The sequence below is a fragment of the Lates calcarifer genome, linkage group LG12, assembly GCF_001640805.2.
Source record: "Lates calcarifer isolate ASB-BC8 linkage group LG12, TLL_Latcal_v3, whole genome shotgun sequence".
In the NCBI taxonomy this organism is placed as follows: domain Eukaryota; kingdom Metazoa; phylum Chordata; class Actinopteri; family Centropomidae; genus Lates; species Lates calcarifer.
In genome coordinates, this window is record NC_066844.1 from 22,769,177 (window position 1) to 22,794,689 (window position 25,513).

Genomic DNA, 25,513 nt, shown 5'->3' on the forward strand with positions numbered 1-25,513 from the left:
CCTCAGCACAGGTGATGGCCTTACAGAGGACACTTTGATACAATTTATCCTGTATTTTCAGTCGTCCACAGAGGTGAACTTATGCAGAACTTCACAAGAAAACAGCTACATTTAGAGGCAAGTCATAAAAATAAACTGTGTGAAACCAGAATTTTTTCCTTTTTTTTCACTTTAATCATCTTGGGACTCCTCAGATTTATCAGAGGGGTCCTGAGAATTGGCAACCACTGCATACATCACTGGTTTTATCTGCAACCCCAAATGAGACAAACACCTCTGTGATGCTACAGGCAGGTGGCACTAAATTGTCCTCCGTGTAGACAAAACAACGCAACACACCCAGCCACTATAGACATACTCCACAACCCCTCCCTATCCCAGGATGTACACTCACAATTAGCATCACACACACACACATACACACACACACACACACACACACACACACACACACACACGGCAACAGGCGCATAATGCATATTATACCGAAACCAGGAAAACCAAAGGGAAGGATGCGCGGCTGGATGGCGGACACGCGCTCTCAAAGCCACGATCAGTTTCAGGGAGTGGCCTGTTGTCGTCTCTTGTTTTGGCTCCTGTTAACGACGGGATCAGCACAAACCGTCCACTTGTCTTGTGTCACTTTATTGTGAATATATTGTACCTGGAAACTCCCGCTCTGCCTGCCAACTGAGTCAAGCCCTGCCCAGTAAATATTGTCTACTGTAGTGTTGTATCTTAAGTGTTGGCTGTAGGCCAGTTTAGGGTTATTCAGTCTAGACGTTGAGACACTTAAGATATACTTCATCTCACACAGTAAATAACTAAATGAGTAAAGTAAATAACAAGACTAACAAGACTCTAATCAGGGAAAATAACATTAAACTAATGAGCAGGCTAATTAAAAGCCTTCTGGACAATATTAATCAAATGTAATCCAAAATTTTTTAAAAAAGAATGATTTAGAGTTTAGTTTTTATTAAATTCCCATGTGGTTATCTATTATTATTGAAGAAGAACAATTATGTAAATACTGCAAATGTTGTCGATTTTAATTTTCAAAAATATGGCTGAAGCCGTGAACAAAATAAATGTCAAATCAAAGTTTCAAAATGAGCATAAACAAAAATAAAACAAAAGATTATTTTATGTGATATAGGCTGTTGATAATGATTCTAGTATGTCCCTACTTGATATATACTATAGCTCATCTCCTGTTAAGTGAAATGCTCAGATGGTGGGGAGCAAAAATAGCCCCTTGCCCACGTGGTTCGTGAAACGTAGCCCCCCAGCTGCTCAGAAAAAGGTGTGTCACCGGCGTGACGTCGGCCCATACCTGAGTTTCGGTGAGGAAAGGGGGAAGAACCCGAGCCAGAGTGGAAAACATCAGCTCCTCGCGGTTGTCCGACATAAACCTCTCACTTTGTTGTTGTTATCGACCGGCTCCGTCGAAGAGGTTGTCGGTGGTCGTTGTTCGGAGGGAATCTTTCGGATTTTTTGCGGATTTGCGGAGGAAACAGACGTGTTTTACTCGCAGCCGGTTGGTTAAGCAGGCCGAGAGGGAAAGACCTTTCCAACTTCCTGGTTCACCACAGGTATGTGTCGTTGTTTAGTTTCGCGTATGGATGCTTTGGTTGTTTGGACTGATTCCACTCTTATTCTCACATTTAAACATAAGATGATCTGTAATATAACGTCTAACCCGCAAGACACTGCACAAATATTGTAAATAAATAAATAAATTAACTAAAGGTCACCCCTGTTTGTCAAAGTGAAGCCATGCAGCTTTTTTAAAAAAAAAAACGTTTGGAAAATCCGGACCTGCAGGATTTGGGTGAACACTGCTGCAGTATCATTGTCACAGAGTATTAACGATCAGTGGCAGCTGGAGACAATAATTCAGACCTGAAATCACCGCGGACTGACTGGTTTGTGTTTTTCTTGTCAGTTAGGATGTCAGTCACCCCTCGACGTGTCCGCCTGAAGCCCTGGCTGGTAGCTCAGGTAGACAGCGGGCGGTATCCGGGTCTGGTGTGGATTGACCGTGAGGCCATGCGCTTCAGGATTCCATGGAAACACGCTACACGACACACACCCCAGCACGAGGACGAAGACACCATATTTAAGGTTAAAAGTCTAATCACACTTAACAGATGTCGCAATAACAAACACTTCAAGAGTGTATGGGAAGTGTTTGTTTATCCTGAAACAGAGAGAGAGGACTTATGAGCACACACCTATGTGCACTGTCCCACATACAGGAAATGGGACCTTCTCATGCTTTTTTTCATCCCACATTTAAGGAAGGTTTATGCTGGTTCATGCCTGATATACAAGTGCCTATGTCTGTAGCAAAAATACATAAGATCTTCCCATGTATCTGGAGCAACATGTAGTTTTGCATCCTACTTACATAAGGTCTCTCTTTGATCTCTAGTTAAAGGAATGATTGGTATAAGCCACAGAGTCATAGGTATGGGGCATAAGGACTAGGTACTGGTTCTGTATTTGTCTTGTTGCAGTTAAAGGTAGACATTTAAAGCAAGGATGTTGGGACATCTTATCTTTTTTCTCAATTTCTGAGATTGTATGCGTTTGTGGTGTTTAACTGACTGTACGTTCTTTGTGGAAGTGCTTCTTTGTTTCATGTCTCCGCCTGCCAAACTAGATGGGAAAGATGGGAAAAAGTAAAGATCGGTGCAACATTTATGAAAACTAAAGAATTCTGGTATTGAACATTTTGCACATGCTCCATCAGAAAGGAGGTGACACTCCCTGTAAATGTTTTACATCTATTGATATAGCTGTAAATAGATTTCATATTTTATAAACATTAGTTATATTATCCATTATCTTGGATTTTTCTTAGATAGCCCACATAATGCATTAACAAACTGATGTGGATCCTGTGTAGAAATATAAAAACGTTAAGACAGGACAGGATTGTGACTTTGATACCTCCGTTCTGTGTAAATGCTCCCTCCAGGCATGGGCTGTGGAGACCGGGAAGTTCCAGGAGGGAGTTGATGAACCTGATCCCGCAAAGTGGAAAGCTCAGCTCCGATGTGCCCTGAACAAAAGCAGAGAATTCAACCTCATCTACGACGGCACCAAAGAGGTCCCCATGAATCCTCTGAAGATATATGACGTCTGCGACATCCCACAGCCCCTCAGTAACCAAGGTAAGTAAGATCTGGTTGAATATGACTGACTGTCTTTCATTTAAATTTACTCTGATTTCATAACATTTACCACCTGTTTATAATGTCTCTCATCCAACAGGCTCTTCAGATGCTGGTTCTTGGACTCCGCCTGAGGAGGATGGCGTTGAGGAAGATGTTCCAGATACACCAGAGTCTCTCCCGCCATACCCATCTAATGGTGAATGACCTTTCCTCATATTATATTTTTTATTTCCTGACAGTGAACTCAAAAAAAGCAAAGCAAAGGGATACACTGTGACTGCACTAAACAACCACTCAATTCTTCTCTCTTTCCTAATTTAGGCACCAGTCCCTCTCCTCTCATCATGTGGTCTCCTATGGGCTCAGACTCCTCCATGCAGCCTCCAAGTTGCCCCCCTTCGAATGAGGCCTGGCCAAAAGAGGAACCTGTCAATATTTGGCCTAAAAAGGAGCCTGTGGATGTGGAGATGCAACCCACACCCCTCCCTGACATGCCGCCTGCTCCTCTGCCTGATCCCATCATGCAGCCTCCTCCTCTACCCGACGCCTTGTTTGCCTCTCCAGAAACATGGATCAGTTCCCTCCCAAGTAAGTACATGCTCCGTCTAGTACTGTTTAAAAAAATGCAGAAATGCAGCGATCAGGAGGGGCTGTTTTCAGCTGTGGGTTTCGTGTTCTAGTGAGCAGCAGGATCACTGTGGGATCAACTCAAAATAAAACACAGTGTCCATCTTCAGAGTGATGGAGGATGTGACCCAGTGCAGTGGTGTGGTTTATTCAAGCTAATTTTTAATAATACTTGGACAGTAATGGTCGGTGGCACAGAGGAATGAGAATACATAAAACAATACTTAGTATGATTAGTACATTTGTTTAAAGTAAGAAAATTATAGACTCTTATATGACCAAACATGGGGCATTTGAGGAAGAATGGCAGGTTTTTTATGTTTTGGTGAATTGGCTCTTTAAATTGGACTTCAGTTGCTCATCAAATATGGTTTTAATGTGTGCCTGCACTCACCTGTGACACAGTGACAGACCTGGAGGTTCAGTTTCTGTACCGGGGGAAGGAGATGTGTCCCACGGTGACCGTCAGTAACCCGCAAGGCTGCCGGCTGTTCTACGGAGACCTTGGCCCCATGGTCAACCAGGAAGAGCTGTTTGGGCCTGTGAACCTGGAACAGTTGCGCTTCCCAACCACGGAGCACATCACCAACGACAAGCAGAGGGTCTTCACCAACCGCCTGCTGGATGTGATGGACCGGGGTCTGATCCTCGGAGGTCAGCGGCCATGATATCTACGCAGTCCGTCTGTGCCAGTGTAAGGTGTACTGGTCCGGTCCCTGTGCTCCGAATCCGGCTGCACCAAATCTTATAGAGCGACAGAGGAGGGTCAAGCTCTTCTGCCTGGAGTCTTTTCTCAGTGGTAAGAAGAATTCTCACTGTTATGTCATTTAATAAACACAATTAGTTCATTTACTTTAGCTCTCCCTAGATTTTTAGTGAAATCGTAGTCTTCAATGCAATATACTGTGTGAATAAATTCTAATAAACTTTGCATGCTCTGTAGGTGTAATAGCTCACCAGCGCGGCCAAACAACAAACCCTTCTCAGTTTGAAATCAGCCTGTGTTTCGGAGAGGAGTGGCCTGATGGAAGGCCCAGGGAGAGGAAACTGATCATGGTTCAGGTAAGAAATGTTAACATCTTTTGTAACAGGATTATTTGTTATTCCAGGGACAATACAGGCCAGTAAATCAAGTTAGACTCTGTCTGCTGCCTGTGCATCACCAAACTTAATCTCTATTTACAATAGTTGTATAGATAGTGAGAATAGTTCACTGCGTTTAGAGTCCAAGATGGAGTTTTCCCAACATTTCTATTGACTGTAAAGAATCTGAATGCTCCTCCTCTCGCCCTGCAGGTCATTCCAGTGGTGGCCCGCATGATAAGCGAGATGTTCTCCGGAGACAACACACGGTCCTTCGACAGCGGCAGCGTCCGCCTGCAGATTTCTATCCCAGATATCAAGGACAACATAGTGACCCACCTCAAGCAGCTGTACTGCCTGCTACAGACCCACCAGGGCCAGGACGGCTGGGCTTTGCCCCCAGGGTCAGGCCTGAACATCGCCCAGGCTCTGCAGACACAGTGAAGCAGCCCACACTGTCAACATATATCTCCTAGTTACCCACTGGTAGCAAAGAAGTACTTATGTGTAATCTTATTTAGACATGTGCACAATTTAGTGTAGGATTCATTTGCTTTTCAGCTTTCCTCTAGTATGACTGTGCTGTGACGACGCTTTTATGTATATAGCCAGCAGACAGATGTGGGGGCTGCCTGGGCCAAAGTCCTGCTCGCTGCAAGGGAACATTTAACATAGTTAATGAGTTACAGAAATTACCCTGTCGTTATTTATCCAAAATGGGTCAGAGCTTACCAAACTTTCCTAGGGTTTCCTAGAATGCCTTTTATCTTTTGACCTTTCTGTATTTTTGAAGCAACACATCTAACAAGGGTTTTGTGTATTTTAGAAACATATATGCAAATGTGAATTAAACAGTCCAGTGGCTCCCAGCTGTTTGAGAGCCCACTATCCTGTGCGCACATGGAATTGAGTCTTTCAAAATTTTAAACAAACGACTGACAAAAAGTCTTCCCTGCAGTTTTGTCTTCATCCATTTTATTTTCCCATTTATATTGTAGAATATTTTTGTACTCATATCTCTGATTTTACGCCATTTACTGTATCCAGGCAGCCATTTAACTAAACAACATTCAGCTACATGGATCTGTTTTAAAATGGATGCCGCTGCACTTTGGGGTGCTGAATTATGTTTTATGGCTAGTTGAATGTAAGGGCATTTATCCTGTGATTGTAGGTTTATTTTATCAATAAAAAATACGCCAAAATAACCATTGACTTTATGAAGTATGTTATTCATTACAAACATTGTGAACTGTTGCTGTGAACAATGCACCTTCTAACAAAGAGCTGTTAGATGGTGACTGTAGCTACATTTTAAAACCATTTGTTTACACTTACAACTAATGTTGCAGGACAGTTTATTAGCGTCAACTGTAGCGCTGCACCTTCTGAATGTACTGATGTAACATGGCTGACCTCTAGTGGTTTTGTTGGACAGCGTCAGGCCTAGGATCATCCCAGTGTCAACATCAGTAGTGATCCAGGTCCTGAAGCTCAAAAGCCTTTAGTTTAAATTTTTAAGAAAGTGGAGTCTAGTATTATTGAATATACCTATATAATAATTACTGGTGAATATATAAATGCAATATCAAAATAATTAAATTCATATTCAGCTCATTTTTGGTAGTTCAGTTTTATGTTAAATGCCATTTTTGTATGTTTTGTGTGAGTATAACTCTCAAATATATTTAATAACTTAAAAGGACAATATTTCCCTCCAAACTGCAGTGTAGTAGGAGTGTAAGGTAGCATAAAGTTGAAATAGTCACTAATTAAAGTACAACTACCGCAAAATTGTAGTTACTGTAACTACAGTCCCTGATTACTATTGTTTTTTTTTTTGTTGTTTGTTTTTTTGGATGGATGATATGAATCTAAAATAAGTTCTCGTCATCACATTGCATTTAAATCACATAATGATCAGTATGTGAGCCCTGTTAGTCCTATATTTTGTCTCACTTTGACACGTTATAGGCTCCTTTGTGAGACCCTGTTGAGCTAAATATGGTCATGTTGTTTACCGTGGATTCATTACATCACTAAGGAATTCACTCTGGTTAATGTTTGGCCATGTGATTTCACCCTCAAAGAGCTGGTGGTTTTATTGTGGAGCCAAGTGGACCGACTCTTATGTAATTGTACTCTGTGGCATTAACAAAGAACTAGAAGATAGAGAGACGAAATGTTGGCAAAGGTGTTACCTGCTACAACTTGACAACACTGATGAGATTTCCTATTTCCAGCTTCAGTTAATGTTCACATCGTCAGAATGGGGAAAAAATGTGATCACAGGGACGTGTCTGTTGGTGCCAGATGGCTGGTTTGAGCCTGAAACTAATGATTTCCTGTGATTTTTGCACGCAGCGGTCTCTAAAGTTTAGTCCGAATAGTGGTCTGGATTTCTGCTGAGCCTCACCGACGGTAGGGTGAGAAGTTGCCGTCAATAGCATGAATCCATGGACCCAACCTGCCTTGTGTCAACAACCCACATTGGTGGTGGTGTAACGGTGTGTTTTTCTGGCACACTCTTGACACTGATCAGTCATGGTTTGAATACCACAGCCTATCTGAGTATTGTTGCTGACCAGGTGCTTCCCTTTATTGCCACTATTTACCATCATCTAATGGCTACTCCCAGCATGATAATGTACCATGTCACAAAGCCAAAAGTTTATCAAACATATGAACATGACAGTGAGTTTAGTGTAGTTCAGTGGTCCATCTAATTCTTGTTGTAATGATCTGTGATAGAACCTACATATTTTTAGGACCAAACTGTTTACATGAGGAAGAGAAGACGGAGATTTAGGACACTGTGGCTCAATTTTCACATATGGAAAAGTGATAAAATGCTGACAGGGTATATAACCTCTTATTTATGGCCCTGGAAACTTAGTAACCTTTGCTCAGGCGGGATGCCACTCTAAAGACCTCACACCCTCAACTGAGTCGTCTCAGTATTGCACAGATCATTTTGCTAGAGACAGTGGACTTTGTACTTCTCCTTTATGAGGAAGTCTTGGGCGTATAGAGTCGCTGACTGAGGTAAAGCATTAAATTGTTAGCTGTAATTGTACTAAAGTGTGAATAATACAGAGGGAAGTGACAGCACCGTTCAACTGCCAGACATCACAGGTAAGAACATATAACAATCGCCACAGGAAACTGAAATCTGTACGTCTTTGTTATTTGTGTGAATCATCTGTGGTGAAGGGCAGTAGAGAGTTCGGGTGTCATTTAAGACAGTTTCAACAAAATCCACATCATCGTAAACTTCTCCTTATTCCTCACATCGAAAAGATCTTTAAGACAGTTTTGTTTGAGATAAAAGACGAGTCGGATTTAAAATGTTCTTCACCAATCACAGTGTGTTTGTGTCTAAATCTGTCATCTTATTCTATCCTCACAGGTCATTTTGTCTGTTCTTATACTTGTGTAATATACAGTCGTCAGCAAACCTGTCTTTAAAATATGCAAACTCTTGAAATATTCAGAAATGGATGAACTAAGCTCTGTGTTGCTAGGTGACCATATCTAGTAGACATGTTTATTAATTTACTGATAATAATTTTATTTATTGCGGCCGTTTGGAGCTTTGAATAAGAAATAATACAATAAATAATTGAAAGATTTATCTAAGATGCAATTTGCTCACTAATCTCATGTCACTGACATTACACATCAATATTACATTATAAACCGTGTCTTATATGATAGTGCAGGTGTGTCAGCTCAGCCCTGAGGATGTTCAGGAGCAACAGTCCCTTTGGCAATGACACCAACAGCTTTACAGGATCGGTTCTGTCTAAGTACGTATCGAACAGCTCCATGTGATTGACTGATCAACTGATTTATTTACTTATCAGCAGATGATCATTAATTCCTTGCATTTGTTGTGACAGTGGTAATTCCACCATGACTATGGATGAGGTGTCATCACAGGTCTCAGGTCTGTCGAGGCCCAGCGCAAAGTCAATTTACTGTGAGTTAACACTGCTGCACTTCACATTACCAGTGATTACACCTGTTCAGTTTAATATTATATATAATACAGAGCTCTACTTTATGTTTCCACAGTGCAGAGGAAGGAGTATGCAGTGTCTATCAACAAGATGATGGACAAATTTCAGTACAGAGTGGAGGTATCATACATAACTTTATCTCTGTTCAAATGTGAACCATTCTGAATCATCATGTCTATGTTGTTCTTAAATGCAACTGTGTTTTACAGCACCTGTTCACTTGTGACCTGGATGGGAAGGAGCTGAGAACTGTGGCCGACTGCGTGGAGCGCCTGAAGCTGCTGGACGGGATGGGTCGTGTGTGGGGTCAGAACATGCTGCTGGAGGTGCGCGGCGTCAACCTGCTGCTCACAGACATCGAAACCAAGGTAAATAGGACGGCACCTACAGGAGAGGTCTCTATGGACAGGGCATGAAGAGCACTGAGTGATGAAAATTTACCAGACAGAGAATATTAAAATCCATATCTAAATTTGACAAGAAGGAGGTGCAAGTGTGTAAGGCAAATCGTTCTGCTCTGCTTTTCTTTTTCCAGGAGGAGCTGGAGTTGTTGGCTCTCAGTGACATCCTGGAGCTAAAGGCTGTGCTGGACGCTGGAGTGTTTAACTCCCTGCTCACTATGTCAGTGCAGACCGGGAGAAATAAGACCACCGTCTTCATGTTCCAGTGTGATGATGTCAGGGTGAGGAGGTCAAACACACAAAAATGACCAGCATTATGATTAAAAATGGAGAGAAATGAGTGAGTGAATGTGGCTTTTTTGGCAATATTTACAGGCTGACCACATTCAAAGGGACCTTTCACGAGCACTGTCACGCAGGAGAGAGAATCCAAGCTTCAAGTAAGAACCTACAGTAACTTTATGGAGCGCATACTCTATACTTGAAGCTTTATTGATTTTTTTCCTCTGGCACTTTTTGAAGCAGCGGTGCAGGACTTACATCTGGAGTGAAAAACCATCATAATGCTGCAGCAACCCCTGAACCTACAGCGCCAAGGCCTGCAGCTCACCCGCAGCCTCTGTGGACGTCTCCTGACTATGGTGAGGCTGAAACAGGACACATACTGTACAACTACTGCAATGATTATTAACCACAGAGTTAAAATCAGTGCAAATCATTTTGCTCTTTGTACGTATAGAGGAGGATGACATCGACGAGCCTGAGCTGGCTGTAGCTCAGGAGGAAGAGGCGGAGGAAGTGGAGGAGGAGGAGGTTCCGCCTTACATAGATATACCATCACAGAGGCCGTTCAGAGCTGAAGAGGAACCTCTGTCTCCTCCTCGCCGGTACACAGAGCTGGAAAGGAGTGTGGTCAGTGTCATATACCCCTGAGACAGGAAACATAGAAGTTAGATTTCATGCACTGAAGACCTGTGACATATTTTCTTCATCCTCTTTCTCTCTTTCCTCACAGGATATCTTGAATCATATTGTAAGTGACATTGAAATCTTCATGGGGAAAGTAGCAACAGTCGTAGCTAAAAATTCAAAGAAGAAGAAGAAGAAAAAGGGTAAAGGTAATTCAAGGCAGACATACATGGAGGGTCACTACATAGAAAATGTCATCAGTCGAGACGGCCTCATCATATACACATTATTTTTTAGTCATGGACGGGATGCCCTCTACAGAAGAATTTGAAACATATTTCCATAAGACCAAATATGCTCTCAACCTTCTGGTATGTGTCATTAATCACTTTACATACTGTCATCATGGCTGGAATTATTCCTGTTCACTCTGTGGTGTACAGTGTGTGTTACAGTGCTGCTGCTGCTGTGTGTTTTATCGTGATAGGGGGAGCTCAATGGCAAGATTCATAATCCCAGTGCTCCTGAGTTGGTTCACTCCCTCTTCTCCACATTAGCATTTGTAAGTCAGTCAATCTCTTAAAGATGAATAATTATTTTGAGTAAGTTGAACACATATTATGTCACATCTGTCATTATAAATAGTATTGCTCTGTATGTTTTAATTCAGGCTTTCCCATGTGTATTTTAGCTCAATATTATGATTAAATTTAAATTTAAATTTAAAACCTTTTAATTGTTGAATTAATGCCACTTTATTGTGTTTTTTTTATCGTTTATGAAGACATTTTAGTTCATTTTATACAAAATATGTGCTCAGCTGTGTGCTATGTGCTATGTGCTATGTGTTGGCCACAATGTTGGAGCTGTAATTCAGTGTGCATACTGTACTCTTTCTGCTCATATTTTAGTATATGTAGCCCTGCAGCTAACTGAGCACAGGACTAGGCAGGTGCACAGTACAGCTGATTTTTGTTACAAGTTTGATTATCATTTTCCTCACCAGGTGGTATCTCACTGTCCTGATGGTATGCCACCAACAATTGTGGCTCCACTGCTAATGCCTCAGTGCATCCGTCTCATGAGTGAAGAGGCGTCCCCGGAGGAGGACCAACTGTGGCAGTCCTTGGGAGACGCCTGGAACATCCCCAGGTGGGACACTGGTGGACAGTGTTGGATCTTTTTACATTTTTTGGTTTACTTAAGTGTATCAGAGTTCTGTGTGTATGTGACATAATGCCATGATAATAGATATGATTTTTACAACATTACCAGTACCCAATGGCCAGAGGATGACGAGGACATCCCAACATACACTCTGGAGTTCTCTGACGGCTGGCAGCCCCCTGAAGTTAGTGACCTCAGTGAACCTGTGAGCAGACAAGATAGTCCACGGCCTGCACCCAGCCAGGTAAACCTTTACATCAAACATTCAGCATTACACCAGCACAGGCAGACTGGTTGTTTGCAAGCAGTATGACTCAGCATAGGATCTTAATTCTAGCTCAAGTTATGGAAAAGGAAAAAGAAGTAAAAAAAATATATATGACAAGTCTGTTTTCTTTTTCTGTGTAGACTTCAGCTAAATGGACACCACCACATCACCCACAGAAATCACGGTAAGCACAAGTACACACAGTATAATTCAGCATAATAGGAACATTTTAAGCCTCAAAGTTATTGATGTGTTTTTTTCAGCTCCGGTCATTCACAACCACGTCCCATGCGTGTTAAGAGCGACTTCATCTCCAGAAACCACAGAGAGCTCACCGTTAGGAAAGGAGAGATAGTCGAGGTGAGTTTTAGTGACATTCTTTTATTTTGTAACCAGTGGCATCCAGTTAGAAAGTCCTATAATTCTTCAGTACCATGGTTAGCCTGTGATTTGTCCATCCACAGGTGCTGGACACATCAAAGCAGTGGTGGAAAGTGAGGAACAACAGCAGGGAGGAGGGTTACATACCCAATAATGTCTTGGAGACTCCAGATGATGAACAACCTTACGAGGTAAAAATGTCAGAAACTGGGTGATCTGGTGACAGCAGTGAACAAAACCACTGAGTTACTGTATTACACCTCAGAAAACACCTTTTTCTCAACCACTGATTGCCTTTTGAAAACTGCACTTGAGTAACTTGAGCAGTCACTTCTTATACATTATGCTTTCCTGTAATTATGTGTCACCTCAGTGATTTTGACCTTTTGGCTGACATTTACCTGAGTAAATTAGAGTGGAAAAGTCAGAGCTGCACAGAAAAAAGAAAAAGAATGATTAAATAATTTCTATACATTATTTAAAGCTTCTCCCATTGAAAGACAGCTCTGTAACATTGTATACTAAGGGTGATAGTGTAAACAACAACACTACTATTACTACTGCTACTAATAATAAACTCTAATCATTTATATCATTTCATTTTCTCAGCAAATTGATGGCACTCCTGTCCTATCAAAGAGGTCCAAGCCTGCAGAAGTGAAAGCCTGGCTGGAAGACAAAGGCTTTAGTAAAATGTAGGTGCACATTACTATTAAATTAATATACACAGTGAAAGGAATTAGATCAGAATTAGACCATTTACATTTGATTGATGTCTTATCAGTTGTTATATATTGTACGCTAATGGACTAAAGCCTTAAAAGTTGCATGTACGACTGAATGGTCTCAAAGTGAGGATATCATTACCTCTTTAATACCTGGGCAGAATTTGGAGGTTTGTTTTCATAATGAATTTGAATGAACAGCCGCAACTTTAGAAAGCTGCACTCTTGTTACAGTTTGGTAAAGTTACAGTATTCCTGCTTAAATGAAATCCAGTACTGATTAATGAGAGATCAATATTACTTACTGATCTCACAGCACCATACGCTGTCTGGGCGTGCTGAGCGGCTCCATGCTCCTGGGGATGACCAGGGAGGAACTGAAGACGGTGTGTCCTGAGGAAGGAGGGAGAGTCTTCTTCCAGTTGCAGGCAGTCAAGTCCACCATGGCTGTAAGTCACAGATCAGAGTGCAGCATCATTCGTCTCTACTGTCTGTCTGCAGATTTATTATTATCCCAATGATAAATGCTGGTGTAAACACAGACACCTCTCTGTTTGTTTTGTGTTTCACCAACATAGGCTGCTGATTAACTGAAACCGACATGAGGACATCAAAGAGGAAGAAGGAGGAGGAATCATGGACCAGAACACATCACCAGTGGTTAAATACTGGAGGCCTTCAGTGAATATTATGCAATAAAAAGTCAAATAAGTTAAATTTCACTTAGTGAAGTTGTCTGGTACCATTCAGAAATGTCAACATGTCATCAAATCTGTATACAATCAAATGTAAATGAAAGGCCAGTAGCACTGTGCTAATGATGTGTAATAATATGTATAATGATGTGAACTCTGTGACAAAATGTAGGCGCCTAATCGATATGGTCATTATGTAATTTGTAAATAAGTTATCTAAAGCACAGCACAGTGATTCAGTGAATAAACATGCTTTATTTCATTGTTCAGACATTACACATGAACCTTATCTGAAGCATTGGAATCTGTAAAACACTGGCAATCCATTTCAGGCAATAATATGGCTACAGATCAATGGACAAGTCAAAATTACAAAAATAAAGATCCCATGTCAAAAAAAATGAGAACTTTATGAGAAAAATACCAACTGAACACAAACATAACTTGAGTGTGAGTACTTGTAATGAATTAACTGTGAGGTTAGTGCACAGAAATAAATCAAGCTATATGTTTTAACCACAAAAAAATACTCATGTAGAGAGTAAACTATTAATCTGTGAGTAATATATTTGAATAATTGGTGCGTTCTTGTGTTGGCATCCAAACAATAATAATGTTACTGCTCAACAGTACCTTTAATATTTTTTACTGTTCTTTTCTCATGTGAATCACTTCTCTCGTGCCATTATTTACTGGGAATAATCAATTACTTGATTGACAGAAAAATACTTGGCAACAATTGTGATGATCAATTGATCGTTTATATAATTTTTCAAGCAAAAATGATGAAAAATTCACAGGTTCAAGCTAAAAATTGTTGCTTTGTCTGTTTTCCACCACAGTAAACCATATATTTATGGTTTTTGCACTCAGTTGAATGGACAAAACAAACAATATATTACATCAAATTGCGCCACAGGGAATAATAATGGATATTTGTCACTATTTTCTCATTTTACAGACCAAGCGATCAATGGAGAAAATAATCAGTAGATTAGTCAATAGTGAAAGTAATGATTATTTGCAGCCCTGTTGTTGCTGAGGACAACACAGAGCTGCATTATCAGAACAATGGTCAGAGACTGGTGTTTGTGAGGTAGGGGGCATTATGCTGTAAGTGCACACACGAGTGGCTCTGTGGTGACTGTAGAAGTAGACATAAAGATAGCAAACTACATGCTGTGAAACTGAATGGATGGAAACGGTCCAGGTTGGTCCAGGTCCTCATTGTCTTTCAGTGATTACAAAGTCATCAACAAGGTGGTTGTAACTAGTAAAGGGCAAATAACGAAATGAAGCTGCAGCAATTAAACAGAAATATATGGTAATACACTTTGTGCTTCTGCCTGTGGACTGATGATGAAGTCAGTGTAGATCACAGTCCATCAGTGGATCAGAGAATGAGTGGAGGGAGAATGACTCTGACAAAACCAGAGAGAGTCAACGCTTCTGGTGTAGAATGAGGATTAGTTTTTCTCTGACAGGCTATGGTGGAGACATTTGACTTTAAAGTAAGAGGTATCAATCATGTACCTTTCTATCATGGATCTTACAGGCTTACTGAAACATTGAGAACTACCAGGAATCAAAAAATAAAACACGAGGAAACAAGGTTACTATGATATTAAATAGGCAGAACTGATGCTATTATTGTGTCTACTTGCTTAAACAAATCAAAAAGGCTAATAGAATAAAGCTGCATTGAAAAAAACTCTATTTTCATGACATTGTACTAAACCACAATTATCAACAGCAACAAAACTAAATGTTAAACCTTGACATCAATATATTGTGAATATAAAAATTCTTATCTCTATATCGCCTTTAAAAAAATACACTTTATCCCTTCAACACTTAGAAGCTACTGTACTCTCACTGAACAAAGGTGGATCCTCATCTTTTATCCTAATCATCTATAAAGCAAACATGTAGATATCCTAAAACATTACAGTTGGTGATTCAGATAAAGGCTTAGACATTTTCTGGTTCATTATCCTATAGTCTTGGCATCGTATATTACTCGACAGTAGCGTCTAGTCTTAAGAAGAATGCTCACAGTTTGATGGGAGGTTGGACGGTGTCCAGTGGCAGGTAGAGTGGTAAGATAACATGATGAGTGTAAAATACAAAAATGTGGGACGTGTGGTCCCAGCTTTGATCAGATTTGGGGGTGAGCTAAAAACAAATGCTACAAGAAACCATGAGACGGTCTTAACCATGTCCCAGCATGGTTTGCTCATGTCTACATGGTGAACAATGCTGAGTTTTGAATCTGTTTGCTGCGATATCCGCCACAAACTGATTTCTGACTCGGAAGCTGGTCTGCAGCCCTGAATTAGTTAAGATGCTTTACATTACAGCTTGCTGCAAACAACGCATTCTCTCCTGTCATCCATTATTCATGCAGGCATGCAAAGAAAAGCACTTATAAGCAGAGAGCTAGAAACAAATCAACTTTCCTCATCACAAATGAAGGTAAAAGCTATTTTACACCGAGCATGCAGCTAGGTGGTTTCAGTTCCATTGGTGTGGATATTATAATAGCATAGAGGCCTAATGTAAATGACCAAGGAAAAAATGCAATACTTGTTATGTGGTAAAAAGAAAACCTTTTACATGGAAACAGTTTGGAGAGACATGGGCATGCAGTGCCCAAAAATGAAAAGGCACTGTGAAGTCTTGGCTTGGTGCATATGTACAGTGCACTGCATGCAGAGGGAGAAAAAAAACTCCATGACTTTCTAGGTCGTTCACCGGGAAAGGAATGAGTGTGATTGTGGCCCTCGGAGGGACAGAGGGTCCATATCTTCATGGCCACAGTGAGGTAAAGGTGAGGGCGTTCTCCTCAGGCGGTCATTCCTGTACTGAGGTTAAAATCTCCCATACGTATTTCCCCTTTATATCTCCCAAAGAAATATCAAAACAACACACGTCTCTACATTTACTGGAAGTCATTTCTTTTGCAGCTAAAGAGTACCATTTGCTTCATGGAATGTTTGCAGCCAACCACAGAAAAGTCTGCTTCTCTCTCAACTTGTCGGCTACGGTGATTCTCGGGAGCTGATCTAAGTCACGGAAGAACGGTTCTGTGTGCACAATTTGGCAAGGAAATCTGAAACCACACCAAGCACCATGCATGGCTGATATTCAGCACTGCAGCATTCAGACAGAAGCTATCCCCTCTTTGTTATGGGACTCTGATGAAGTCTCTTCAAGCTTGTTTGCAAGTTTGTTGTGTAGGTTTGTTCCACCATCACCAACAATGTTGTAGAATTACTCCAATAAAACTGCATCTGTAGTCCTTCATTATAAGTTTGTATAATGAGGATTACAGATACACTAAGGTTATTTAAGCAGCATGACTATAGAGTGGAAGATTAGCAACATTCAGAGCAGGTTTGCTGTTAAGAAAGTTTAAATGTGCTGGTTGTCAGTGTTTCTGTAAATACTAAGAGATACGACACACTGTGATGTCCCTGATGAAAATATCACTGAATGACAGAAAACATCACAGGGATCATTTGATGGCTATGGCGAGTGTATCTGGTGAGGTAAACACTGGCTTCTAGTGTTTCCTTGCTGTTCATTCACAAAAAATTTCTGGTGCTGGTCATCACTGCTAACCCTCCTCATGCTGACTGAGACTGAACATGTCACAGACAACATTACAAACACAGGCTATAAAAACAGCAGGGGAAAACTTCAAATAGAAATTAAAACAGTTAACAATAATATGGATTTAGAATCCTTTTCTGCAACATAAAAATGAATGTTGAAGCGGAAGTGCTCTGGCAGCACAGTATCCTTGGCTTTTTGATACCTGTGTAGCTGTCAGTGTGCGGCATACTTCTATAGTAATGGTTGGTGGTGTTTATGCTGCATGAAAAATACACCACGTCTCTTCAGTGTCCTGCTTGGTGGACCACAGGGTTGGGGTTTACAGGATGAGACCGAGTGACTGCGATCTCAGCGCCGTCCCGGCAGAGGGCCCATGGACAGAGAGTCCTCCTCATCAATAGTATCCAGCTCTTCTGTGCGCACAGCGTGAGTGATGAGGTGAAGCTCCTCAGAGAGCGTCTCGCTGCGGTACGCCACACGGATATCGGGGACGTTGGTGCGACGGATGTCGTTGCTTTCAGGACCCTCCTTGGAATAACTGGGGCCCAACCAGTAACTCTTGGCCTGGAATCAGTCGAATCATCAGTCGAAGCTACATGAGTGGGAAGCTCAGACACCAGTAAAATACAGAAGGAAAACACAACATCTGACTGGCAACTGCTGGACAATTTTTTGGCAAGGTTAATACATGCTTTTAATAAGTCAGTTTATCATATAGATGGATAAACTGATTAAATACATAAAACGAGGAGAGCTATAAACTGGTTTACCTTGTGTGAAAACCCACTCATGAGGACACTGTTTCTTGCCAACTCACACATGTCACAGGAACTCAGTTTCCACACCTGAGTGGCGATGCTGTACTCCTCCATCAGAGGCTCCTGGGAGACACACACAGGCCAGGATATAATGTGGTTTCTACCTGATCACTACTGGTGATCTTTTTGCAATGTGTATCTTCAACACAGACCATACATACATTCAGACAAACTTCCATCATACTGACCTTAGTGAAGTGGAACTGAAGTGGATCATCAGTGGACAGAGAGACCATGAGCCCTCTGGACAGGTACTCTGGCAGCGGGTTGCGATGGTAACTGAGGAACAGGCTGTTGTTACTCAGTGGTGACATGGCGATGCCAATTTGAGCCAGGTAGTAAAGATACTGCAGCACTGGGGCCTGATGGATATCAAAGAGAGAGAGAGAGAGAGAAACATAGAGACACAGACAAACAGGTAAATATAGCAGCAAGAGCATCTTTGTTTCAGACTCCTTAGCAGCAACAGCAGCAGACTGGCAGCATTGTTTTGCTTTGCTGTGCTGCATAAAGTCACTGAACACAGCAGCAGACCACCTGTCACACACACTAAACACTATTCTCTCTCTTTTATCCCACGGTGGATACTGGATCATAACCAGAGCCTTGATCTATTTTTACTTTGCTCAGTTTCATCATGTAATATGGTTTTATGTTGTTTTATCTATGGTTTTATTTTGGGTGCATTTGTTTCCTGCACTTTGGTAATCAGCATTGGTTGATTAGGGTGGGAGCACTGCAATAAAACTAAAAATAACCTTGCTATTTTTAGCTTTTATGGATGAATACATTGAACCTTGAACCTCTCCAGTGAAGGCCAAGGATTGAGACCAATTCTATGTAATTCTCTTTATGCTTCTCAAAACATTATTTAGCCCAGTCCAAATCAAATGCCAGTAAAAAAAACTGCCAGGTTTAATTAACTGCTCTTTGACACAGTCTCAGCAAAATTTGTAAATATGTGTCAGATAGTAGCAAGTGTTCATTTTAATGTGCTCAGCCTTTTTTGACACGCAACACTCACCCATTAAAACGCTACGAGGTCTGCAAAAAGGGCAAATTCAACAAACATGAAAGCTTTCCAAATTAGTTTTCATATTTCAAATGTTATATTTTTATGGCCGTCTTTCTGAAACAATCCAGTGTCCCGTCCTGACCTTTCTGAGCAGTAGCCCATGGGAGATGTTCTCTGATAACATGAACCCTGACACCAGGTGGTGGATTGGCCCCGCCTCCCCACAGTGAGGTCGCAGGACAAACGTATGGAAGCCTCGCCGCCTGTGCCAGACAAATGTATATTAAAAAAACAACATTACACAAACCCTCAGTAGAGATTTCTGTGAGTTATAAATGCGTCTAGCTGGCCCATACCTTCGCAGGTGGTTGAGCACAGTCATGTTGGCGTAAGTATAATAGAGGTAGTAGGAGTAAGGTGGGTTGTCTTCTTCTGTCCAGTTGACTGGCAGTGGACTGTCGAGGTTGAAAATGTGGTGCTCGGGTTTGGACTCATCGTCCACACTGTCAAAGCCCACCACCTGTTAAACAACAATCGGTTAGTTTCTTTGAATGTGAATCATCAGGATGTCTTGGATTTCTTGTGTAGTAATACTCACATGTTCAAGGAAGAGATGCAGCTCAGGATGACTGCGTGGGTTCACTGTGACTTCAAACAGGGGCATGAAGATATTCTCCAACATCTCCTGGAAATTAGCCAGTTGCTTCTTTGTGTGGTACACATCACTAAGAGAGGCGGTGATTGAACAGTGACACTTAGTTATCTCAGAGATAACTATCATTGGGCTGGCTCACGTCACAACAACCTTCTTTGCATTAAACTGACGCATTCCTTTTGGCTTATTCTCCAACTACAACTGTGTCTGTTAGATCAACATTTGCTGACCAGTGGTTAAATGTTGTACACCTCAGCAACAAGGTAAAGCAAACTGGGGGTATACTTACAATAGACGTGGCACCTGGATAAGCCAGCGCACATTATCAGAGTAGACTCGGTGTCTGACGGCCCACTGAGCCAGTTTGTCCCATTCATCTCGAGAGCGGCCATAGATGGAGAGACGTAGCTCAGAGTTCTGATACTTGCTCTCTTCCAAGTCCGACATCACCTCCTTGATAAATAAAGACAAAAACCTACTGATGTATCAGTTTATTAAGTTATTTGAATTAGCTAAAAAAGATAAATGAGTTTTTCACACCTTGACTATATGTGCAAAGTATTTTCCTTCAATGTGGTTGTCAGTCTTGATGAAAATCTCTCTGAGGATGGATTCTCCGATGGGGTTGTACTTGGCATTGAACTTGTCAAAGCGATGGAATGTGTTTCGGTCCTGAGAAGTAAGAGAATCCAGTTAAATCCACTACATGTGTTCAACAGTATTTCTTTGTACAAAAACTAGTACAGTTTATTCAGCCACTTCGTACTGCTGCTTCCATTTCTCACCGCATGCATGTCGAGAGTGTCGACACTCAGGTCAAATGCGGTCAGGTTCATGCTCTCAAACACCTCCTTTAGGGTCTGACCCCGGCCACGCTCAATGTGAACGATCTCCTCAGGGTATTTCTTCATGGCTCTCTTGATGAATCGCAGCAGGTGCTTCTGGTTCATGCAGGAGGATGCGTGTATGTGCGTGTCCACCTGGACTCAGCACAGAGCAGAACAACAACAGAGATACCCCTTATATGAATGAATGTTGCAGATTTTTTATTTTTGTTGTAACTTTTTGTAGCCAAGTGATGTTATTAAAAAAGATGGATCAACTAGTGAAGGCAGCAAGAGCTGCTGTTTGGTTTGCTCTTGCCTTGCGTATATTGTAGAAGTCTCTGTGAGGAACCTTCTTCTGAGCTGCGAGCTCCTTCATCTCATTCAGGAGAATGTGCATCTGGAATTTAGAGCTTAGATACTGTAGGCGGCGGTAGCAGAAAGACTTCCTGTGAACACCATACAGAGGAAAGACAGACATGTCTTTTAAAATGTACACTGAGCTAGAAAAAAACAATGACATTTGAAGAATAATACTGTCAAAGAAAAACTCACACTGGCCCATTGATGATGAGCGCCATCATAACATTCATGTCTGCAATGTACTCCGTCAGGTCAGGATATGGCAGGTCCAGTTCTGAACTCCTGAACAGAAAGGCAATAAGTTTTACAACCAGACTCCTGTTTTTTTGTTGTTGTTGCTTGTTTTTATGTTTGTTTTTTGTTTGTTTGTTTGTTAATCAGTGTAAATACTGTTTGTTGTCCTCCTTGTACAAACACATACTTGTCCATGTTGTTTCTCTTGGTGTAGACATGGACTACTCCATCCACCATCTTGCACCCATATCCTGTGTCTGGCGGCATGTTCTTGGGGTCCTGATTGTCGTAGGGGTGTGTCTCTGAAACAGGTGGGTGGACGGGGGCATCTGGGAAAAGAGGGGGTGGATAATAATCAATTTACCACACTATGAGGAATGATTAACAATTATACAGAAACTGCTGAGGTGACAGAGTGTAGGAGTTTTTATTAAGTGGCTCTGGGTGTCCCCTGTGGTTTCATTTTGTCCGGTCAAAACATTTAAAAACAGCTGTTATGGGAGTGTTTCTCTCTCACTTTATTATTCACTGTTTTTTCCAACAGTGTGCATATAGCTTCTTCTTTTTTTTTTTCGACAGCATTTATGTGGCATACCAGCATCTACAGGGGTCTCTGGTATATCATCATACACTCTCAGATCCAGAGGCTTCATCCCGAGGTCCTGTAAGGCGTGAGCTGTGGTCTTACAAAAGTTCTGCATGGATCGGTTTATGTACTTCTCCCGAATGAATAGTGCCTTCACCACACACTTAGCAGCATCTACCAGGTCCGTGAAGGGCACCTGGAGAGATATCAACACACAGTTATGAGAACTGATTTGAGTAGAATTGATTTTATTGTTTATTTGTTGATTTGACTGCTTGTAAGATGACTAAGAAATCAAAGAGAAGCTCCTCACCCCACACTTTTCCTCTCCGGATATTGAGACCCGCTGGTACTCTTTCTCCATTGGTATTTCTCTCTCCTTAAAGCCATCATCAACAGTGTCCACACTCTTGTCCTTCATTAACCTTAAAATATTCAGAGAGCAAAAGTAAAATGTAAAAAAACAGAGACAGGTAGACAAGAGGGATGAAGACACAGAGATGGAAAACATGCAGAGGTAAGGAGGAAGTTTGGCAGAAAGGAAAATGACAGAGATGTTTTGCTTCAGTTAATGCACATTTTAGTACTGAGATCAAATAAACTTACAACTGCTTTATGTATATGATGCCATCAATCAACACACACCACAAACTACAAAACAGAGTGAATGTTTTCTTAAAAAAAAAAAAAAAAAGCTCATTGTTTTAATTGTAGGAGCACTGTAGCTGCAATTATAGCTTTGAGTATTGTAGTGTGTGGCAGCATTTAACATTAAGCTGAACAATTTCTATCCTCTCCTGCAGATTCTTTCAGGAGCTGCACGATTAGATAAAAAACACTAGTGGAAAGGTACCTTCATAGCTAACAAGGTTAACACAGGAAATCATATCTCAGTTAAGAAGAGCGGAGTTAAATCAAGATCATATAAGATACACGATCAACTTAAGATACTTTTTAAGAAAACCAAAAACAAAAGAACAAGATACCCATTTGAACTTTTCTCAAGTCACCAGCAGGGGGAAGATGTGGTCCATCTCATTATGCTGATAATCTCTGACTGTGGTTTTGGAGAAAAGTACTTAAACTAGTCCAGAGTTCCTACACAATGTAGACTAGACACTGATAAATATACAGTGCAGTATTGACAAATACCTAAAATGTCAGGTAAGTAGTTGCCATGCATTTTTTCTTGCAGAGTACAGGCAAGCAAAATGGAGATGAGTTCAACGAAAATATAGAACCAAAGAGAAAATCATACGGAAGCAGAGCTCACTCACTCTAGGTCTGCAGCACTGTCGATTTTCATGAAGTCCTGTTTGGCGCGGAGCAAGATCTCGGGCTCAAGCCTTGGGGTGATATGCAGCGGCGCAGTATAGTGTGGGCAAGGCAAGGGTAGGGGGAGGCAGATGGGCATCAGAGGTAGTGAGAAGAAATTAAGCACACAAAAGGGAGAGAGACCAAATATATGCAAGAGGACACATATGAACACACACACACATCCACACAAAGCCTTAGGTATTAAGTGATCAAGGAGATTGACACAAACAGAAAAATATCATCAGTTAGTAGTGGTAAAACCCCGACTGGTAAACAGGGGCTTGCGGGGGATGTCAGATAACCACCCAAATGATCGGCTTAGTGGTGGAGATAGCGTCAACCCTGGCAACCAAGACAGAACCCACCAAGAAGACTAGAACACCAGAACACAGGTGCCGACTGCTGGCTAGCCCAGTTAGGTGATTGCTGAGGTTAGTTAGACCACAAACTGGCATGTTGGAAGCTGATAAGCATGTGTGCATGAGTGAAAGAAAGACTGTGTGTAAAAGGTGGGGAGGGGCAGGTGGGAGAGCTATGTCTGTTTGAGGTCCTGTAAAGAGTTTATTTAACTGGCTCTGTGTGTGTACTATGTTTGCATTTCCTCACTTAATGTCTTGGCTGATTTGCCTCTCTAGGCGGTGTCGTCGCTCCTCCAACTGTTCAATAGGGCTGTCCTCTGGGAACTCATATGGAGCGCTTCGCATCTCGCTCTCTGCCAGGCTGCGTGTGAACAGCTCCTAGTGTAAACATAAGTTTATGGTGTCATAAAACTGGAAAGTGATCAGTTTTAATGCATATGGACATATGGAGGACAAATAAAACCACCTGTTACATTTACCTTCAAATAAAGCTATAAACAGATACTGAACTGGTTTCTGATGTTTTGCACACTTCACAAGTCATTATTTTAGCCCTTAGAGTTCTGCAGTTTTTTATTATTTGGGTTTTCCTGTAGTCAGTCAATAAACCATTGTCTTCTATACATCCCAAAGATGTATCTTGTACCCACAATTATCATAGCTTGCGGTGTTTCTGTTTCTGTGATTAATATCTGTCTGAGTTTCAGTTCTTACCTCAGCAATCTCTTTGTACTTTTCCTCCATGGATGTTCGCAGGTCAATTGGATAGTGTGTGAGAGAAACAGGTGTCCCTGGTAGGGATCGCTGGGGCTTGAGGGGCTTGGGCCCAGATGCACCACACAGATCTGTAAGTAGACACAGAGTTACAGTATGTGATAGTAACACATGAAGTCTCTTTGTTGTCAAAACCAGAAATGATTACATAGTCTTTACTTTCAAAAGACAATGCATCCATTCATACCACTCAACCTTTTAGTGCTGCATAGCAAAGGTCATACCCAAAAATGTTTTCTGTTTTCTAGAACACACAGATTAATTTGCTTAGGTAAAATGTTGGTAAAGTAACTGTACTTCCAGTTAAATAATGCATTCCAGAAATCCTTACGCTGTATGAGGCATATTGAGAGGAACTGTATGAATATTACCAGGTTAAGAGTTGCCTCACAAAATGTATGCATCTGTGCTTATGCAGAGAACTGTTGGACTGGTAAAGCTTGGAGTTTACAATGTAAATGTTTACCATTGAAACAGCTCTGACAGTAAAGTTTTTATAACTAAGATTTCTCTCCAAACACACCAACACACGTGTACATCATGTGCAATGTGTAGTGACTGAAACAAGTCATAGGGCTTCAGCTACATATGAACCACAAAGGTGCTTTAAAAGTTCACAGCTAAGCCATGATAGGCATGGTACCAATCTCTCTACAAAGTAAAGAACTGTTTATCATTTCACAGTCTATTGAAAACAGAGACAGACAGATAAATAATTTAAATAAGCTCAACTAACAGGCTTCCATCAAAGACATGCTATGGAGAGAAGAACAGTGCTCTTATTGCTGAGCAATCTTTGACCAAGAACTTCCTTTGTTTCCTTCCTTCAGCTTCAGGAACACATTAGTCCCTTTTTCTTATATCTAAACATTAAACATCAAAGACTTGCTAAAACTAAGGAGCCAGCCAGAAGTTAAACAAATTCAAATAGGGCATAACTGTGATTACCTACGAAGCTCTGGTGACAGTGGCTGCAGCCGTGACAGAGCATGAAAATCCTTGTAAAATGTCCAAGAACAGAAGCTGGCTTAAGGAAAGACAGCTGTACCGGCAGATACTGTGTCACTTCAATCACACAAGGGCATGCACACACTTGAAAAAAAATTACCGGGACACGCATGTACACACTGACACATGCGTAAACACACCTGAGAGTGACACAGAGGGGCCTTCCCCACTCTAGACCTGCTGGAAACAGATGATGCCAGCTCCACTCCAGACTAAACCAAATACAGTAGAGGAGGACTACTAAGGAACAAAATACATCTGTCTCCTAAGACTGAGAGAAATTAAGTTTCCTGATTTCTGTGTACTTTCTAAACACAGCCTTTGAGGGAAGTTTAAGAGAACCATAATTTAAAGATAACCATAGTTATGTGCACACACAGTAATTCACTCACTCATAATAAGTCTATGGCTTTGGGAGTGGTGCGTTCACTCTCCTCTATAATTGGTCTCATTGTTGGTGCTGTGTTTGGCCTCTGACA

The 25,513-nt window shown here is 41.3% G+C and overlaps 3 protein-coding genes across 14 annotated transcripts in view; 2 read left to right on the forward strand and 1 right to left on the reverse strand.

The window, feature by feature from the left end:
* Positions 1–1,321: 1,321 nt before the first annotated feature.
* Positions 1,322–6,103, forward strand: irf6 (interferon regulatory factor 6). The gene is given in 9 exon segments (XM_018681335.2): positions 1,322–1,595; positions 1,949–2,127; positions 2,987–3,182; positions 3,283–3,381; positions 3,507–3,773; positions 4,218–4,462; positions 4,464–4,611; positions 4,756–4,874; positions 5,109–6,103. Coding segments are annotated over 8 exon segments (1,479 nt in total). The 5' UTR covers positions 1,322–1,595; positions 1,949–1,953; the 3' UTR covers positions 5,340–6,103.
* Positions 6,104–6,986: 883 nt separating this feature from the next.
* eps8l3a (EPS8-like 3a) lies at positions 6,987–13,725 on the forward strand. Of its 4 annotated transcripts, none has more exons than XM_018681347.2 (20): positions 6,987–8,030; positions 8,613–8,704; positions 8,798–8,877; positions 8,973–9,037; positions 9,127–9,285; positions 9,453–9,599; positions 9,694–9,758; positions 9,841–9,959; positions 10,058–10,230; positions 10,334–10,430; positions 10,525–10,598; positions 10,715–10,789; positions 11,234–11,379; positions 11,503–11,638; positions 11,803–11,846; positions 11,926–12,022; positions 12,127–12,234; positions 12,653–12,738; positions 13,085–13,217; positions 13,347–13,725. In XM_018681347.2, the coding sequence occupies exons 2-20, from the start codon at positions 8,640–8,642 to the stop codon at positions 13,356–13,358; spliced, it is 1,881 nt and encodes a 626-aa protein (XP_018536863.1). In that variant the 5' UTR covers positions 6,987–8,030; positions 8,613–8,639; the 3' UTR covers positions 13,359–13,725. The 4 variants fall into 4 exon arrangements, with proteins under 4 accessions (XP_018536863.1, XP_018536860.1, XP_018536861.1 ...); XM_018681344.2 differs by having other exon boundaries at positions 6,988–8,030; positions 10,334–10,436; XM_018681345.2 differs by having other exon boundaries at positions 6,988–8,030; positions 8,618–8,704; positions 10,334–10,436.
* The window catches only part of LOC108886459 (AMP deaminase 2), a 28,983-nt gene continuing 17,168 nt past the window's right edge, over positions 13,699–25,513 (reverse strand). For 8 of the 9 annotated variants that reach the window (XM_018681340.2, XM_018681339.2, XM_051074296.1 and 5 more), the window contains 17 exons: positions 23,967–24,097; positions 23,500–23,630; positions 22,854–22,922; positions 21,890–22,001; positions 21,586–21,772; positions 21,178–21,319; positions 20,949–21,038; positions 20,713–20,842; positions 20,355–20,549; positions 20,110–20,241; positions 19,859–20,022; positions 19,513–19,639; positions 19,271–19,434; positions 19,057–19,177; positions 18,088–18,261; positions 17,852–17,962; positions 13,699–17,645 (listed from right to left, as the gene is read on the reverse strand). In XM_018681340.2, coding sequence (XP_018536856.1) covers positions 17,430–17,645; positions 17,852–17,962; positions 18,088–18,261; positions 19,057–19,177; positions 19,271–19,434; positions 19,513–19,639; positions 19,859–20,022; positions 20,110–20,241; positions 20,355–20,549; positions 20,713–20,842; positions 20,949–21,038; positions 21,178–21,319; positions 21,586–21,772; positions 21,890–22,001; positions 22,854–22,922; positions 23,500–23,630; positions 23,967–24,097 — 2,396 coding nt within the window. In that variant the 3' untranslated portion in view covers positions 13,699–17,429. The remainder of the gene's footprint in view (positions 17,646–17,851; positions 17,963–18,087; positions 18,262–19,056; positions 19,178–19,270; positions 19,435–19,512; positions 19,640–19,858; positions 20,023–20,109; positions 20,242–20,354; positions 20,550–20,712; positions 20,843–20,948; positions 21,039–21,177; positions 21,320–21,585; positions 21,773–21,889; positions 22,002–22,853; positions 22,923–23,499; positions 23,631–23,966; positions 24,098–25,513) is intronic. The other variant, XM_018681338.2, reaches the window with a different exon arrangement.

Coding starts and splice junctions, on each gene's coding strand:
- eps8l3a (XM_018681344.2), top strand. CDS start 8,640: ATGTTCAGGAGCAACAGTCCCTTTGGCAATGACACCAACAGCTTTACA. Junction 8,878..8,972: donor CAGCGCAAAGTCAATTTACT/GTGAGTTAACAC, acceptor ATGTTTCCACAG/TGCAGAGGAAGGAGTATGCA. Junction 11,380..11,502: donor GACGCCTGGAACATCCCCAG/GTGGGACACTGG, acceptor CAACATTACCAG/TACCCAATGGCCAGAGGATG.